Source organism: Octopus bimaculoides, chromosome 3, assembly GCF_046866305.1.
Source record: "Octopus bimaculoides isolate indiv1 chromosome 3, ASM4686630v1, whole genome shotgun sequence".
Classification (NCBI taxonomy): domain Eukaryota; kingdom Metazoa; phylum Mollusca; class Cephalopoda; order Octopoda; family Octopodidae; genus Octopus; species Octopus bimaculoides.
This window is the reverse complement of record NC_142930.1, coordinates 159,298,953-159,318,522: the sequence shown is the minus strand read 5'-3', so window position 1 is coordinate 159,318,522 and position 19,570 is coordinate 159,298,953. Positions and strand designations below refer to the sequence as shown.

General features: G+C 35.4%; 2 protein-coding genes across 2 annotated transcripts in view; one reads left to right on the top strand and one right to left on the bottom strand.

Moving 5' to 3' along the window:
- Nucleotides 1-8,955, top strand: part of LOC106884383 (ADP-ribosylation factor-like protein 8B) — a 63,314-nt gene extending 54,359 nt beyond the window's left edge. The window contains exons 3-5 of the mRNA XM_014935737.3: nucleotides 2,585-2,746; nucleotides 4,473-4,543; nucleotides 6,141-8,955. Coding sequence (XP_014791223.1) covers nucleotides 2,585-2,746; nucleotides 4,473-4,543; nucleotides 6,141-6,196 — 289 coding nt within the window. The 3' untranslated portion in view covers nucleotides 6,197-8,955. The remainder of the gene's footprint in view (nucleotides 1-2,584; nucleotides 2,747-4,472; nucleotides 4,544-6,140) is intronic.
- Nucleotides 8,956-9,685: 730 nt separating this feature from the next.
- LOC106884384 (mediator of RNA polymerase II transcription subunit 11) lies at nucleotides 9,686-19,497 on the bottom strand. Its single transcript, XM_014935738.3, has 3 exons — nucleotides 19,279-19,497; nucleotides 15,907-16,047; nucleotides 9,686-10,370 (listed from the first exon to the last, which is right to left on the bottom strand). Exons 1-3 carry the CDS (start codon nucleotides 19,355-19,357, stop codon nucleotides 10,183-10,185), a joined length of 408 nt encoding a protein of 135 aa, XP_014791224.1. The 5' UTR covers nucleotides 19,358-19,497; the 3' UTR covers nucleotides 9,686-10,182.
- Nucleotides 19,498-19,570: the final 73 nt, after the last annotated feature.

Sequence of the window (19,570 nt, the reverse complement as noted above, 5' to 3'; positions counted from 1 at the left end):
TGACAAAGGGGTTCAATTCCTACACCAACCAAGTTTTTATGTTGAATGACATGCATGTATAAATAAAATATACCCTATCAATATTCAGATTTACAGAACTCACACCACATATACTAGAATAAGAAATAGTTCTTCAAAAATATACCTAAAATATTATAACAACTGTTATTCTTCAATGAAAGTACTGTCATTAAACCCAAGATTAAGTTTGATTTAGCTGACTATTTACTTTTGATTGTATAAATGAGTCAATTTCATAGTGTATTTTCATATATGCTTCTCATTTTAGTCAATCTTTTTAGCTCGATTCCTTCTATCTACAAGATGCTGTATAGAATTTTAACAACTCAGTTTTCTTGATGTGTCTAGTCATGCTATATATATATATATATATATATATATATATATATATATATATATATTTATTTATTTATTTCTTCTGTTTTTGCTAGTATTTAGAAATTTCATAATCTCTTACATAACATATTCTTTGAAGTTGTTCAAGTAGAATTTTTTTCCCTTTCATAAAACTTTATAAGTTTCGCTGTTACCTCATCTAGAAATTATCTTTACTGTGTATATGAAAATCTATTCTTGACGTTTTCACAGTGACCATGTTGCTTCCAATCAACTCTGATTTAGTGTTACCAGGTAGTCAGCAGAACAATAAGGTGCAAGCTGCAAATCTTTTGTTTCTGATAAAACATTCCTCTGTTGGGGGAGGGTCATTTAATTAACATGTTTAATCTGCAACAATGAACTGCCTAATGCCTAATCCCCATGAGCTTTTTTTTTACCTTGCTATCTTAAAATTTTTTTTTCTTTTTTTGATTAACTTAGGTCACCTGTCTCAGAGGTGGTGGTGGTGGTGGGAGGGGGCTCTAGCAAAGTAGTCTCTGTTGCAAGCATTTTAACTAAGTCTCTTCTTTCCACCAGTTTGAAAAACTGTAAATAAAAAACAATTGTTTTAAAATATGTGCTCTGCCCAGATCTTAACCTCTTATGTTGGAATCTAAGTTATGGTCATTGATATATGTACTAGTAACATAGGAGTCACTCTTTGCTGTCTGATAGGTCACAGTAATCTTTTAAAGATTGTTGCAGTATTAATAGAAGTTATCAGTAAGAGGAACCATAAGAATTGAACAGTTTCTATAGTTGTTTAGCCCTAGTCAGCTCAGATCAAAGGCATTCAAGCATGTCCATTCCATCTTTTTTCCAATGTGTAGAGAACTTAAGACCACATTATCTAACAGGTTTTTTTCTAAGAAGGTGGAGTATTATAAGGCGATCTAACAACTATTTCTTGCAAGTCAAGCAACTGCATATAGGCTCCCACATTGGCTGATGCTTTTACAGTTTAATAAGATTTGTGGGTCTTAGCTAGAATATATATCATCATCATCATCATCGTTTAACGTCTGCTTTCCATGCTGGCATGGGTTGGATGGTTTGACTGAGGACTGGTGAGCCAGATGGCTACAGCTGGATGCTCTTCCTAATGCTAACCACTCCAAGAGTGTAGTGGGTGCTTTTATGTGCCACTGGCATGAGGGCCAGTCAGGCGGTTCTGGCTTGTTGGGTCTTCTTAAGCACAGCATATCTCCAAAGGTCCCGGTCACTAGTCTTTGCCTCAGTAAGGCCCAATATTCAAAGGTCGTGCTTCACCACCTCATCCCAGGTTTTCCTGGGTCTGCCTCTTCCACAGGTTCCCTCAACTGCTAGAGTGTGACACTTTTTCACACAGTTGTCCTCATTTATTTGCAACACATGACCATACCAGTGCAGTCATCTCTCTTGCACACCACATCTGATGCTTCTTAAATCCAACTATATATATAGTGATGCTCTCATCACAGCTCACCCACTTGATAATTAAAATATATAACTTGTAATCGAGAAATATTGGTGACTTTAGAATTACTTCCATCCTCCAAAGGAAAAGCAGGTTATATTGTATCTCTTACACATTTTCCAGGAAAATATTAAACTGCACTGGGGAGAGGAAACCAACTTGACAAACTCCTGAAGTTTCTGTTATTTAGGTTTAGTGTGTGGGATTTCAATATTGATTTTAAAAACGTCAGTGATTCAAATAGTGCAGTCTTGCATGAAAGTTGAACAGTGGGTCAGAGAATATGAACCCTGTGAATAATAAAAATCTCTAAATAGATGCAGAGGAAATATTTCATTAAAAATACACCACCTAGAAATGACTAATAGAAATATTGGTTGGAAGGTAGTGTAGATACAACTAAAAGATATTAATATGATTTCTTGAATCCCTTTTTTTTTTTTTTTTGATATCGCAGTAGGGTCATTATGCCAATAATAAACACATGCACAGGTTCTATTTCAGTTCTCTGTTTTTATTTGTCAATTGGTTAAATGACCCTCCCAAGATATCACAAAATAGGTTTCAATGCACAAGTCCACATCAAAAATTTTGCAAACCAAATACCAAAATAAAATATTCTTGTATACCATATTTCAGAAGTTCTAGCGTGTCTGTGTATTAATTTTATGAAAATTTGTATTTGTTTTTTTTTTTTTCTGCTTTAACTTAGTTTGTATTTAATTCTAGTTATATGGTAGATGCCGCTGACCTGGAGAAGACGGAGGCATCAAGAAATGAGTTGCATAATTTACTAGACAAGCCACAGTTACAGGGTATTCCTGTGTTGGTGTTGGGAAACAAACGAGACTTGCCCAGAGCCCTAGATGAGAAAGATCTTATTGAAAAAATGTAAGTGAATTACCGTCATTGTTTTAAAAGACTGTTTATTCTTGATGACAGCAATTATCATACAACCTTAATCTATGTTCTCTCAGCTCAAATACTCTAGAGTAAAATCTATTTCATTCAGATCTTTTGTTGCTTTCTTTTCATCTGCTGTGCATCATTCATTACTTACCTCCTCTCTATGTATAGTTTGTTTACCTTATTAACTTCTTCAGTTCTCATTCACATCTTGACCCAAACCCAACATTTCTACTAGGTGTATATTGTATATCCAATGGTTCATACCCAACTTGTTTCTCTTCAATCATGTACATCATAGGCGCAGGAGTGGCTGTGTGGTAAGTAGCTTGCTTACCAACCACATGGTTCCAGGTTCGGTCCCACTGAGTGGCACCTTGGGCAAGTGTCTTCTACTATAGCCTCAGGCCGACCAAAGCCTTGTGAGTGGATTTGGTAGACGGAAACTGAAAGAAGCCTGCTGTATATATGTTTATATATATATATATATGTGTGTGTGTGTGTGTGTGTGTGTGTGTATGTTTGTGTGTCTGTGTTTGTCCCGCTAGCATTGCTTGACAACCGATGCTGGTGTGTTTACGTCCCCGTAACTTAACGGTTCGGTAAAAAGAGACCGATAGAATAAGTACTAGACTTACAAAGAATAAGTCCCGGGGTCGATTTGCTCGACTAAAGGCGGTGCTCCAGCATGGCCAGTCAAATGACTGAAACAAGTAAAGAGAGTAAAGAGTATCCATTAAATTTATTGTCTGTGTTTCATTATCATACAATGTAAAGCCTGTCATTTTTTGTTTAGTTTACCAGTTTACCAAAGAGAATATCTATGTTGTTAGATATTAGCATCCCATTGAACTCATTTTGGCTCCAAGCTCTAACTACTACTTGTACTATTTTATAGTTCCACTCCCAATTTATAAGTGTGTCATGTGACTTTACAAAACTTATCTGCATCTTCCAGCAAGTCTTTCAAGTAATTTCTGGCTGCCTATCTTATTAACTACACCAGAACATCGAGTACAACTTCACTTTTTTTTTTTATCCTTTTTGGACATGGCCATGTGGTTAGATGTTTGTTTCTCAGTCACATGGTTTCAGGTTTAATCCCACTAGGCAGCATGTGGACAAGTGTCTCCTACAAAGCCTTGTGAATAAAATGTAGTAGATAAGAAATGGAAACTGTGTGGAATCGTATTTGTTGGACTTGTTTCTGGTAAGGCAACTGCAGGAGAAATATCTAGCCAAAGATGAACCTCTGTACTTGGCTTTTGTTGACTTGGAGAAAGCCTTTGACAGGGTCCCCAGATTCCTTATCTGATGGTCAATGTGAAAACTGGAGATAGACGAGTGGTTGGTAAGAGCTGTACAAGCCATGTCCAGGAAATAGAGGTAAATAGAGGCAGAGAGAATTCTTCAGTTTTGTTGGAAGTTTGAATAAAATAAACCCAGTTGTGGCTATAGAGTGGCTGGTCATTCCAAAATAGCAACAAAGTACCTCTAAGACTAGTAAGATGTTAAGGTGTTCTGAGAGCCTTTCACACTAGCAGGAAAAAATGAATGAATTTAAAAGTATAATAATGAATATTGTGATCTTCAGAACATTTCGTGATGTTTCTGTTATTTCCAAGTATATTGTTTAAAAAAAAAAAACCGTTTTTTAAAATAATCTATATCTATTTCACTTGACTAATTTTGTTTTCTGTTCTGTTCTTAGGAATTTATCTGCTATTCAGGATAGAGAAATTTGTTGCTATTCCATATCATGTAAAGAAAAAGAAAACATAGGTAAGTAATACCTTTTGATATGTCTCATAGACTTCAGAAACGTCCCGTTTTACTATTGTTTCAGTTGTTGACAATTCTAAGTAGTTGCAAGAATTTTATCTTTTGTCGTCTGTGTTAACATTGCCGTAAGAATATATTGCATAATGCTGGCTGATTGAAGGTTTGAGTTTGATCAAAGTGCTGCTTCCCTGATACTCTAAACCTGTCTTTTCCAATGTGGTTCAAAGTGTTATTCCTCAGGTACTCCAGACTTGTGTTATGCAATGTATGCTTAAGACACTTGTTTCCAAACTATATGAGTTCAATTTCAGTCCCATCTTGTAGCACACTTGAGCAAGTGTCTTCTACTATATAGCCCCAAACCAACCAAATCCTTGTGAGTAGATTTAATAGAAGGAAACTGAAAGAAGCTCATAATGTCCCATTTTGTAGCACACTTGAGCAAGTGTCTTCTACTATATAGCCTCAAACCAACCAAAGCCTTGTGAGTAGATTTAATAGAAGGAAACTGAAAGAAGCTCATAATGTGTGTGTGTTCCTTTTTGGCATCTTAAACCAGCGTCAATACCATGCAAGCAATGTTGTTCGTTTCTAATCATTTGTGAAAAAAATGTCTGGTCATGGGGGTAATTTTACTTTGTTTGGGAACCGGTGAGGGTTGGTGACAGGAGGAGCATCTGGCTGTAGAAAATTCATCTCAGCAAATTTCGTCTGATACATACAAGCATGAAAAAATTAGGCAGTAAATGATTATATATATATATATATGTTGCCAGTGCCCCTGGACTGGCTTGTGCGGGTGGCACATAAAAGACACCATTTCGAGCGTGGCCGTTTTCATGCGGGTGACACGTAAAAGCACCCACTACACTCTCTGAGTGGTTGGCGTTAGGAAGGGCATCCAGCTGTAGAAACTCTGCCAAATCAGACTGGAGCCTGGTGTTGCCATCCGGTTTCACCAGTCCTCAGTCAAATCGTCCAACCCATGCTAGCATGGAAAGCGGACGTTAAACGATGATGATGATGATGATATATGTATGTATAATATGCTCACACACACAGATCTATATGGTGGTCTTTCACATGGCTTCAATCAACCAAATTCCACTCAACAGCTTAGCTTGTTACTAAGGAAACAAGACAGCAAAGTGAGATTTACAGTCAAGTGTATAACAATGGCTTTTGGTTAGCTAAAATTACCTAACATTTGTAAACTTTAACAGCTGTTAACATTTTATTTATAAATTTATGGCAAAAATGAGTTTCCTTTTCATAATACGCTCTGGGGTCGATTTGCTTGACTAAAGGCGGTGCTCCAGCATGGCTGCAGTCAAATGACTGAAACAAGTAAAAGATGAAAGATGATTAGCATACATAACTAAATCAATATAGCCAAATTTGAAAACAACTGGATTAAAATTGCAAAAATATAAAGTCTGTGACTACAACCAAAAAGATTCTAATACATTAATCTCATAGTCACTGTACCTCTAGTAATTAAATGTTCAATTATAATTTTATATTATTAACAGTAAACCCATCTCAGAGTCCTTCTTCCAAATGAAATTCACTCATTCTATTGTTTCTTCTCTTTCAGATATAACTTTGCAATGGTTGGTGCAACATTCAAAATCTGGTGGGCGATTAGGCTGATGTGTGTACAGTACACTGATTTATCTATTTGAGAGATTTGCTAATGACACCTCCACCACTTCTACCAAAATTCATCATCATACAGACACCTGTGCTCAACATTTTTCACTTTGGTTGTTGTTGTTGTTTTCTCACTTTCCCCCCTCTCTCTCTTTTTACAAACAGCTGCTATTTTTAGTTGCAACTAACGAAAGGTCAGTTAACTTCTTCAAATATTATTAAATGTAAAACCAAGTAACACATCTTCACAAACACACACGTGTGTGTTTGTGTGTGTATGTAAGTATGTATATATATATATATATATATATATATATATATATATATATATATACACACACACACACATATATATGTATTTAAATAAGTTTACTTCCTTCTCTTTTCATTTGTCTACAGGTTCAGTTTGTCAACCTGAAACAGCTTATTTTAATTAATTAATATTCTTCATTACCTAAACAGTGGCTGTCTTGTAATTCACTAAATTATATTACTCAAAATTCATTACTCTCCTCCTTGCTCCAAATATAGGTAGATATTGGTAATGTTAGTTAGACACCTTAATAATTAATGAAAAACAAACTATATATAATCTTATACAAATAGGGAAAATATACATAATACATGTAGCTGATGATTCATTCCATTGCATCTTTGTTCCTTGCCTTTGTGGTCACTTGACGAACACATGGAAACAAGAAACTCTGAGTAGTACCTAGATGTATCATCAGCTAAAAATGAACTACAAACAAACACTTCACCAACACACTAATTTAGAAATGCAAATTAGAAAGACTTCTCTCTAAGTATAGCAGAGCTACATTGTTTCATGTGCAGCATTCACTCAGACAGCATGAAAGAGCAAGACTTGCATGAAACACCAAGTAGCGAAATTTATACAAAAACATGTACACACAAACATATATATATATATATATATATATATATGAGAGAGGGTATTTAATACAGTAAATTGTGTAATTCTCTAAAATAAAATATTAAAGGAAAGTTTTAAATCTAAGCTTATATAACCAGTTTTCTTTGTTCCTCAGAAGACTGCTCTAGTATATTTTGTGTTTCACATACAACTGGTATTTTTATGAGGGAAAAAAAGAGTACTGGTAATTGAACAAAATATAAGGTTCTTATATATACATATATTTTTTTGGTTCAGCAGCTCTTTGAAAAAAAGGAAATGTAAAAAAACTATTCTTCTACACATGGGCTTTTAACTTTTTTTTTTTTTTTTTTTTTTTGAATCCTATTTATTTCTCCCTTCCTACTTTTCCTCATGCCTGCCTCTTATCTGTCTGTCTTTGTATGTATGTACATAACTAGGCATATGCATGCTTGCATGTATGTGTGTATATATATAATGTTATATATAAGAACTACATAAGCTGCTTTCTTTTTCTTTCTTCATTTGAGCACTAATGGATTCTTGTATGTTTCTGGAGTTTGTGAAGCAGGGAACTAAATATTAAAAAAAAAAAAAATTCTAAAGCAGGACATCCTAACAAGAGCATCAGCTGCTATATTTGCTTAAATAGAAAACAACAACAAACAACCCCAAAACAAAATTATTTCAATAACAAAATTAAATCTCCCCCAATTACAGAAGAAAAAAAAAAGTGAATGGGGAAGAAACTGTCAAAATGACTGTCCTTTGAAACCTCTCTGCACTATTTCTGGAATGTATTCAAAGATGAAGACAACAGTGGTTAAAAAACAACCAGTCTGTGGATGTATGTGGACAAATTAGATTGAATCTGTGTCCAAACTGTAAGATTAAAACATTACTATTATGAAATAGTGTTTCTTCAGTATAACTTTTTTTTCTTTAATTATTTGTTATTTTATTTTTTTAGGCAACTAAAATCCTCATCAGAGTTTCTGGGTGTAACTTATTGTCTTAAAGGTTAGAATATGGAGGTTTCTTGGTTATGCAATGACTATAAATCATTCTGACTTGCCTTTTTTTTTTCTGTTTTTTTTTTTTTTTGTCCCTACTCCCTTTCTCCTCGTCTCATAGATATATTTTATAAAACATCACAAACTTTTTTTCTCCCTCTTCTTTATTGTATTTTTTTTTTATGCATTGGCCTGTTTTCTAATTTGTCTTTTTGTTTTTCCAATGTTTAACAAATTTGCTTCAATCATGTACAGTTAGTTTAATTACATTTTGCACATATTATTCTAATTTTCCATTGTTTGCCCCTTTTTACTTAAGATTTCCTAAAGACATGCCCCTATGATCTTTATTTTTATTTTTAAGAACAGCCTTAATCATGCAATGTATAAAAAATATCGTCCAGTAACTGGTTATTTTTAGGCTTTATTATTATTATTACTATTATTATTAAATAGAAAGATTAGCTGAAAAATATCCTCTCCCTCCCTCCAATATTGTTGACTCATGATAGCCTTACAAAGTAACTCCTATACGAGGCCATTGTGACTGTTGTTGATAAAGGTTTACTAAAACAAAACTAATATTCTTCAATGAAAAGAATTCTGAATAAGTTGAGCATCTATAATTTTTTTAACCTCACTAATTCTGCCTATAGTTCTAAATTTGTTTCTTGAAAGAAGATAAATTAGACCAACACTCTTCAATATAATTTTTTTTCTTTATTCTGTTATAAACAGAACAAAATCTAAAGCTGATTTTCTTTAAAAAAAAAAACTCACCAAAAAAAAGGGGGGAAAAAAACCACCTCAACAAAAATTGATTTGTTTATTAAATGATTTTTGTTCTCCTTCTGTTGTTGTTATTTATATATAATTTTCCATTTTTTCTTTTGCATTGTTCTTTCCTTGTTAATTTCTGCTTTTCCAAAGAAATTCCTGTATTTTTTCACAATTTTGTTCTCATTAAAAAGAAAATTCTTCTCTAGAAGAAACTGTTTATTTTTGCCATCCTCAGTTTTTCATTGTTCAGTAGCACTAGTCAACTTTGTTTGCACTAGGTAGACACATGCAATAACTTGTTTATAGGTTGAGCACTGCAGACTTTCTCAGCTGATAGTCCTTGAGTATAAAATGCTGTTTTTCATTGAACATGCTTTGTGAAGATTAAATATACAATGGTCACTCTTTTGAACCACAAAATTCAAGCTAGAGTACATTGTGTTGGAAGAGCTTTGTAAGAAAAAAAAGTCATGCGTTTCATTAGGTAATATCTACAATAATCCAATCTTGGATTTAATGATCTTGTTGACTTTAGCCAGTAACTATCCATTGCAAAGTGAAGTGAACTAGTATTGTGGACTATCACTTGGAGTAAGAGAAGATATGGGTTCATATTGTGGCTATTTATATGGTGTCACTTCCCTTGTTCTGTCTATAACAAATTTTTCAAAATGGTACATGCAAGACACCTTAATGTAAATAGCAGCCTTGAAGATTTGGCTGCTCTTTCTAGCTATAAAGATATGTTCAGTGCTAAATGTGACATACAACATCAACAGAAGAAATATATGCAATAAGTATAGAAAAGACACTTTATTTCATAAAATTAAGTCTTTTGATAATGATTCTTTAGATGTAATGACAACTTTAGGGATATGATGGTGCATTTAAGATTAATGCAGGGACTGATGTTGAAGCTGAAACCAGACTGGAGAATCTAACAGCCAAGAATTTATTGTGATTGATTTCTTCAAAGGCTTTTAGGAAGAAGGGAAATATTTTGTATAAGAAATCAATGTATATAGTCTATGAAAAACTGGTCTGATGCATTGTCTCTTTGGGCAAGAATCTTATTTACCAAAAGTTCCATGCCCTTTTTCTAAAATCCCTACATGCTTCAATCTTAATTCACATTCTTTTTTTCTTGACATGCCAGCATGGAAAACAGATGTTAAATGATGATGATGAAAGCAGATAATCACTCCTTAGAGAAATGATAGTCTCATGTGAATCCTGGATTGATATGGTACTTACTATATCAAATTAAGTCCAGCTTCCCATATTGCTAATTTAGCTTAAATCTGTGATGATTGAAATAGCTTGCGCATGCCAGAGCCTTGTGGAGAAGATGCAAGGTAACCATGTAAATGTTCATTGTGAATTTTTTCAAGTTCATTAAGTCTGCTTTTGACATGTTCAACTCTATGCATGGCCATCAGGAGATCTTTCTGTGCTGCATAACAAGAACCTTCATGGGGTTGACCTGCAAGCAATGAGATATGTAAATAAGTATAAAGTTAAGAGGCACAGTGCTACATTGAAAAAAAAAGATTCAATTTTATACGGAAGAAAGTACGATTGTGGATAAAAGTGGCTAAAACAGGGTTTCTCTGAAGGATTTCTGGAATAACATTACTCAACATGACATGTTGCTCAGAGTTCAGGGAGTCCTTCCAGTTCAAGTTGTTTCTTCACATTAAGAGGTCACAGCTCTTGTGCTACAGACATGCAATTAGAATGTCGCAGGAAGGAATTGCAAGATGGAGTCGACCAAGAATGAAATAGTTGGATAATATCCATAATCTCAGTTACTCACCCCTAGAAAGTCTGACAGATGCTTCTGAAAGGACAGTGGAGGAAATGCTTGAGAACTCTACCCCCATAACTCTCCTAGGAATAGTAAACAAAAAAGATAGATTAACAGTACCACCTATAGTACTATAAGTGAAGTTCACTCTGTTGCAATCTGTCAAACCATATTTTTCCCTATATGTTCAGGATGTACCAGTCTGAGAGAACATGCAAAGGTCATGAATATTATCACCTTTCTCAGATTAAGCTCTAAAAAAACTACAGATTTAATCAGTCTGATTATCACCAGCTGGAATGTAAGCAAGTTCACTCATGCACACAAGCCAGGTTGTATACAGTCTATAGTCACTCAAAGTAAAACCAGTGGTAGAGACATCTATGCATTGCATTACAGAATAACCTAATTCAATACAAAGGAGTGATAAATAGCCTAAACTAGGTTGACTGAAACATGTAAAGTAATTTATTAGCAACAAAGTTGAAATATTTTTAAACCAGCTCAACCTGGCTCAGGACTATGCTAGCAGCAGTTTTTAAACAGATTTAAACCAGTATCACGACTCAGTAATCTGTACTCACAACAGAGTCCAATAAACTTGTGTAAACTAGTACCATCAGACTCAATAATGTACTAGCAACGGGGTTTAAACATGTCTAAGCCATCACCCTATGGTTCATTTGTTCCAATTCATTGCAATTATTATATTCTTAATCCATTACCTCAGTTTGCCTAGTTATCAGGAGCTGGTACCAGTCATATTATTAGGAATGTTATCTGTAATGTATTGCCACCCCATCCTTGTTCACTCAATGCCATGAAACCAGAGCTGAACCACAACCCTTACAAAAACCCCTTGGGATTAAGAATTTACATTTTCTTGATCTAATCTAGCAAAAAGATGCACTCATAAGCCAACATGGAAGCATCTACATGCCATGCTAGAAACAGCAGCCAAAATTTCCCTCAAGTCACACCCTTCTACTTTTAAAAATTAAAGATAATAGTCAGAGAAACACTGAAAAGAATAATGGTCATAGCTGGGGCCCCTTATATCATTGGCCTGTTCTACCAGAGCTGTAGCAACAACAACAGAGGCACTATTAACAATCCCACAAACAGCAACCACATTAGGTTGAAATACCCAACCTAGATTACTTAGGTGGATTAAATGTACCACTATATGAGAAAACATCTAGTTACTTTGTAAAATAATCTAGGATTAAATTTAATAAAAAACAGGCAAATTTGAGGGCTAAAGTTTCATGAATTCAACTTTATTGGGTTTCACCAGTTTTCATGCACCCAATATCACACTGTCTAGTCAGATTGTCTACAATTTTACAATTTGTATGCTATAGCTAAGGATATCCACTATCTTACAAAAATATTTATATTTCTTATTAAATAAGCACAGGCATGGCTGTGTGGTAAGAAGTTTACTTCTCAACCACATGATTTTGGGTTCAATTCTATGTCACACCTTAGGTAAATGTCTTCTACTATAACTCCAGGCTGACCAAAGCCTTGTGAATGGATTTGGTAAGAATATCTAGTAATTAATCTCAAGGCATGTATAACAGTAACTTAGTCAAAACAAAAAAGTAATGTCTATAGCAAAACTCACTCGTAAACTGGTGTTCGCTTCGTCATTTCATCTTTTTTTACATAATACAATAAATTACAACATATAGCCCAAACATTAAAACTATACATACATGTATGCAAAATAGCTTTGAGATTAAGTATTGGTCTGTAGACTACATGGTAAAGAGTTCAAGTTGTTTGACAGCTAGTACATTATGACCCTATGTAAATCATATCAGACTAAATGAAAATAGGACCATCTCTACTGTATGAAGAGTGGAAAGATTTACAAGAAAATAGCCATATTCAACACTAACATGATCAGATTGATATAAAACAACAGTGTTATCTACTAATATTTTGTAGGCAATGAAGGAACTATGATTGTGGGTTTTATAGGTCATCCAACACTGGAGAAGGAGGTCAATGTCTGAAAACACTTGAAGAGAGAGAATTCCAATGAATTGCAGGGGAAGATTGACTATTTTGTGCTGTGTTTGGAAGAGGGTAAGGAGGATGGGATGGGCAGATATATGGAGCTAACAAGAACAAGGTAAGAAGCAATTATAGGAGAAGAAACAGTATATCCATGAAGTTAATAATAAAGTTAGATGTTTAATGTACTGCACAATACAACTATTCAAAAAGTCAACTGTTCATAGACAAGACATATAATATTTAATGGTCCCTCATTGTAAACAAACAGCACCAGTGCTGGGAAATCGACAAGCATCTTGTTGATTAGCAAGACTGAGTCAGTTCTTACCACAGGAAAAGTTACAAATGAATAGATCAGGGAAACTTTACCTCGTAAGATAACCATGAATAAAAAGTTCAGTTTGCTACCACATGGTTTGTGGTTCAGTCTCACAGCAAGGCATCTTGCACAAGTGTCTTCTATTACCTCAGGCCAACCCATAACTTGCAAGCGAATTGGTAGGTGAAACTAAATGGAAACTGTCTGTCTCTCTCTCATATATATATACTCTTTTACTCGTTTCAGTCGTTTAACTGTGGCCATGCTGGAGCACCACCTTTAGTCGAGCAAATCGACCCCAGGACTTATTCTTTGTAAGCCTAGTACTTATTCTATCGGTCTCTTTTGCCGAACCGCTAAGTTACGGGGACTTAAACACACCAGCATCGGTTGTCAAGCAATGGTGGGGGAACAAACACAGACACACAAACATACACAGACACATACATATATACGACAGGCTTCTTTCGGTTTCTGTCTACCAAATCCACTCACAAGGCTTTGGTCGGCCCGAGGCTATAGTAGAAGACACTTGCCCAAGATGCTACACAGTGGGAATGAACCCGGAACCATGTTGTTGGTAAGCAAACTACTTACCACACAGCCACTCCTGCGCCTATAATATATATATATATATATATATATATATATATATATGTATGTTTGTGTCTGAGCACATACACATGCATGTACATGTTTTCCCACATGAAATTGTTTTGGTAAAAATAACTGTTTACATTCCTAAACATCACATCCTGTAGCTGTGCACTCTCTAAATAGTGGAGTAAGAAAAGAAATACCTTACTTGTAAAATAAGTAAGGATTAGTGACAGCAAAAGCATCTTAGCCATAAAAATGCAGCCTCAACCAAGTCCCCCTTCCAATCTATGATATAATGGAGCCCTGTTTACAAGTGCACTTTTAATTGTACACATTATGGATTAAGCAGTTGTGTTATTGATGTTCAACAAAGTGTAACTGAGGTAGTCAAACATTACTTCAATTTCTATGTATAATAAAACAAGCTGAAGAAATACAGCATTCTACAGTTTGAATTAACAATTAGAATTTATCCAAAAAGCAAAGCTTTATTTCTATATCAACATCATCCCATAATTATGACCCAACAAAGGAGCCTGTGCATAATCAACTGACCTGCTAGAAATAGCAGCCAAATCTCCATAAAATCATACCCGGTGTTGTCACTGATTGAATGACTTTGCAACACAGAGCTTCTTTAATTGTTTAGATCATGACTTTGAAACTCAATATTCCTGAAACCGTTCTCAGCACTTCTTTCTAGGTCTTCCATTGTATGTTTATTGTACTTCAGGAAGCCACTGCACTATCACCTTACAGCACTCATTCACTAAGCATGTACGAGAGGAGTTCAGTAACTTAAATGATTCATCAAATTGTGCAACCAATTTATGCAAGGGAGACAACCACATTGGTTGGCACAACACCTGAACGAAGATGCCTGGTGAGAAAGGTACAAGATGTCCATGGTACACGAAGACATAAAAGGCTTTTGACTTGAGAATGTAGTATTGAGATATGTGAGATCATTGCTAAGGGAGGAAATTGAATACAAAGCTAATGTTGATATACACAAAATGTCTTGAAATCAGAAAGAACTAAAAAAAAAGTAAGAAACAAAAATTTATGAAGACACTAAAATAAGTTTCATCATCATCATAGTTTAACGTCCGCTTTCCACGCTAGCATGGGTTGGACGATCTGACTGAGGACTGGAGAAACCAGATGGCTACACCAGGCTCCAATCTGATTTGGCAGAGTTTCTACAGCTGGATGCCCTTCCTAATGCCAACCACTCCGAGAGTGTAGTGGGTGCTTTTATGAAAGTTCTAATAGGAAGGGCATCCAGCCGTAGAAACCATGCCAAATAAGGTGGGGAGCTGGCAGAAACGTTAGCACGCCGGGCGAAATGCTTAGCAGTATTTCGTCAGTCGTTACGTTCTGAGTTCAAATTCCGCCGAGGTCGACTTTGCCATTCATCCTTTCGGGGTCGATAAATTAAGTACCAGTTACACACTGGGGTTAATGTAATCAACTTAATCCCTTTGTCTGTCCTTGTTTGTCCCCTCTACGTTTAGCCCCTTGTGGGCAATAAAGAAATAAGAAACCATGCCAAATCAGACTGGAATTCGGTGCAGCCCCCAGCTTACCAGCCCTGGTCAAACCGCCCAACCCATGCCAGCATGGACAACGGACGTTAAATGATAATGATGAATAAACTAAAAGCAGAGAACTGTTTGAAGACAGCATTAAAAGAAAATGGTTGGATGTATTTATGTGTGTCTGTTTAAGCCATTTGTGAAGTATAACTGTATGAATTCCTCAGACAGAATCAGCGTGACTTGAGGCTTTGCCCAAGATGCCATGTGGTCGGAGTGAATCTGGGACCTCATATTAAAAAATATATATACATAAATATATATATATACATACACATATATCACCCACTACACTCTCTGAGTGGTTGGCGTTAAGAAGGGCATCCAGCTGTAGAAACTCTGCCAAATCAGATTGGAGCCTGGTGTAGCCATCTGGTTTCACCAGTCCTCAGTCAGATCGTCCAACCCATGCTAGCATGGAAAGCGGACGTTAAATGACGACGACGATGATGAATGTTCATGGTGAACATGCTGAGTATAAATTGATATTGAATGTATTGTGTATGTTCATAATCAAAAGAAAAGACTAAAAGTATTTAGACTAGTAAGAGTTAAGACTAGGATTTTAGTTGCTATTTATGATCATGATGATGAGGAGGAGGAGGAGGAGAATGTCACAGAAATTAATAATAAAAATATGCCTGTGTCAATGTAAAATCTCACTTACCTGTAGACACCTGAGTGAGATAGTTGATTTGCTTTGTAAGTCCAATCTCAACACTTTCAAGTGTTTTAATGAAGCTGGTAGTGTGACTTTCCACTTGCTTCATACTTGGTTTGTCTTTGGATAGTTCTTGCAGAGCTTGACCTTAAATTAGAGAGGATTTTGAAGAGCAATTAATGATTAAGAAAGTAAAAAGTAAAATTAAGGTACTTATTTCTGTAAAATGTTACATATACCTTACACAGCAAAGATTGAAGGGGTTTTTTTTGTATGTATGTATCGAAGGAAATGACAAGTAACAAGACACTGTCATACAACCCATACACATGAAAAGAAAAAAAAAACAGATGTAAAATAATGATGATAATGATCATCGTCGTTATTGAGTTAATGTCTTCTTGCCCATGCTTGCATGGGCTCAATGGCAATTGTTGAAGCAAACTTTCTACAGCCAGATGCACTTCCTGTTGCCAACCCTCATCTAATTCCAAACAAGATATTTTCCCATGGGCAGACATAGTTTCACAGAAGACTAGAAATGAAAAACACAACTTGTATGATGGTGACACTCATTAACAACTATCACATGATGCCAAGACAAAGAGACAGAAACTCATACACACACACAAGCTTATATTTCCGTCAGTTTCCATCAACCAAATCCATTCACAAGGCTTTGGTTGGCCTGGGGCTATTGTAGAAGACAAATGCTCAAAAAGCCATGTTAGTGGGATTGAACCCAGAACCATGTGATTTGGAAGCAAGCTTCTTAACCACACACCTAAGCCTGCACCTAATTGTGTGTGTGTGTGAGGGTGCATGGCTTAGTGGTTAGGGTACTGCACACACGATCTAGCAATCATGATTTCAATTCCTCGACCAAGTGATGTGTTGCAAAACACTTCATCCCACCTTGCTCTGCGATCACTTCGACACCCGACACATGGTACACCTGTGTGCACCTGTTCAGACTACATTGATTTGATGGAGAGAGTGAGCTAATGTGCATCACTACAAACATTCGATCACTATAAACAAATCCCTTGTGTAGGTCATTCAGCAAAAGCTTAATGCCCATACATTGTCTTCAACCGGAGAGTCCATCATATATATATATATATATATATATATATATACAATAATTTTATAATTATAAGCATAATTATAATTAGGATTCAGCAAAATTGCTTCACCACATACTGAAATTTAGAAATAGCAGTTCAATACTATTCCACTACCATAAGATATCTCCCAGACAGTAATACTCCAAACTCATACAGGCAAAGAGAAAAAAAAATCAAAGTCGGGTGGATTTGTTATTTTTTTCTCTTTGCCTATGTGAGTTGGGAGTATTGCTGTCTGGGAGATATATTATGGTAGTGGAATAGAATTTAACTGCTATTTCTAAATTTCAGTATTTATGAGAGTGAGGCAATAACAGAGGTATCAAATTGTTGGACCAGGTCAAGAAAATTATAGAAAGAGTTATTTTGCAATTGATCAGGAAGAGAATTAGTGATGAAATGCGGTTTGGCATTGTACTAGGAGGAGATACTACCATGCTATATTCCAAGAGATAAGTATAGTAGTACATATCTAGGAGTAAGCTCCTATACTGAGTATTTGTAGGGCCAGAGAAAGCCTTTGACTGGATTCTGTTTTGTAATTTGGTGCTCCCTAACTAGATAAATGGCTTGTGGCAATTACACTAGCCATATATAGAGATACAGTCAGTGATACAATGATAAATTTAGCCTGCAGGTTAAGTGTCCATCAGGTCTCAGTCCTCTCCTATTTATTGTTATATTACAGACCATACAGAAGTGTTTAAAACTGGCTGTCTGTAGCAACTCTCAGGATGGCCATAGTTGGAATACCTCTGATCGTTAGTCTGCTCAGTTATGGTGCTAAAGAACAATAACTATCTTGCTAACAAAACAATCACTCCAGACGGTCCTCCATAAATTAATTGTCAGCTTGCTACATTCACCTCATTAGTCTCAGAGAGCTTACAAAGGTTACAAGCATCTCCCTATATATATACACAACGGGCTTCTTTCAGTTTCTGTCTACCAAATTCACTCACAAGGCTTTGGTCGGCCTGTGGCTATAATAGGAAACACTCGCCCAAGGTGCCCCGCAGTGGGACTGAACCCGGTATCATGTGGTTGGTAAGCAAGCTACTTACCACACAGCCTCTCCTACGAATTTTTATTGCCTATCAGAATGTGCAGTATGGTTTTCTGTTAAGTGCACGTATGACATAACCACAGAAACACACACAGATTTGCCAGGTGCCCTTTGCTGTTTGACCAACTACCTGCTTGCTTAATTAAAAATAACCTGTGACTACATAACTTATTTCTATGATCCTCACTTCATTTAGTTGCAGGCTAATTTAAGTTCTCCAGCAGTTTCGATTCGAAGCCGTTAATTGCTTTCAGAGAAAAACATCACAATTGCTCATTTCTCTTTCCTCTAAAATGCTTAGCAAAATGTAACCAACATAAAACTGATTCCTCTAATATCTTCAAAACTGAAATTCTATGTAAATAACTCAATGGTCAACGGCGGTTTCATTAATTACCATTTAATTACTTTTAACATCTTTTACGTGTAAAGTTCTTCTTACTGTACGTCATAGAAGTAGAAATGGTAAAATATTACTGAAAACCAAATTTTGAAAATACACATGGAATTGCTAATCGGTGAAATTAAATACAATAGAAACAGGTAATAATCTAGTTTGCACAAATTTTTTTCCATATTTTCTCATAAATTTTTAAAGCTAATTACACTTGAGTGAAAAATTTTAGAATTATATTAGAAAAATATTAATTCCGAAATATATATAAATTAATAAATAAACGAAAGTTTGTAACAATGATTTTTGCGTAAGTTTTAATATTCTTTTCTACTTTAGGCACAAGGCCAGAAATTTGGCGGGGGGGGGGGAATCGATTACATCGACCCCAGTACACGACTGGTACTTAATTCATCGAAAGGATGAAAGGCAAAGTCGACCTCGGCGGAATTTGAACTCAGAACGTAAAGACAGATGAAATACTGCTAAGCATTTCGTGCAAACGTTTCTGCCGCCGCGAAAGTCTTTAATAATTAAAGCTAAAATAAACAAACATGGATTTGACAAAAAACATGACAATACAACGAAATAAGCCCTATGTGATGTCTTGGTCACCTAAACAGTAACCGAATTTGAATCGAAGGATACCTTACTGTCTTTTAAAAACGAAATTACACAAGACAATGTATTTTTATTCAACAGAAATATCCAAGAAGAACCGTCAAGGCTGGAATAATTTGGTTCCAAACAACAACCAGCAATGCAATGTGACATTATAAGGAATTACGAACCTGAACTATGAATTGCTGTAGCTATATCACGCTCAATCATTTCAAGTTGACGAAGTCTTTCTACTGGACCGGATCCCATTGTGGGGCAGATATATTTTAATTAGTTACTTTCGTCTTTTAATTAAATTTTTCACAGAAACACAGAAAATGGTCAGAACGGAAGAAGCATGGCGTCCAGTTGCATTGTGGGTAATTTGGGAATCCGTGGTCATCTCCCTTTATCAATTTTTTTTTTAGGTTTCTTGAGAATGCAATTATAATACACAATGAAATTATTGTACACAGTACTCAG

Bases quoted from the DNA above. Each gene is read 5' to 3' on its own strand.
- LOC106884384 (XM_014935738.3), bottom strand. From the start codon at position 19,357: ATGGGATCCGGTCCAGTAGAAAGACTTCGTCAACTTGAAATGATTGAG. The intron at 16,048-19,278 runs GTTCGTAATTCC...CTCTAATTTAAG, and splicing joins TACAGCAATTCATAGTTCAG to GTCAAGCTCTGCAAGAACTA. The intron at 10,371-15,906 runs GTAAGTGAGATT...CATTGCTTGCAG, and splicing joins TCTCACTCAGGTGTCTACAG to GTCAACCCCATGAAGGTTCT.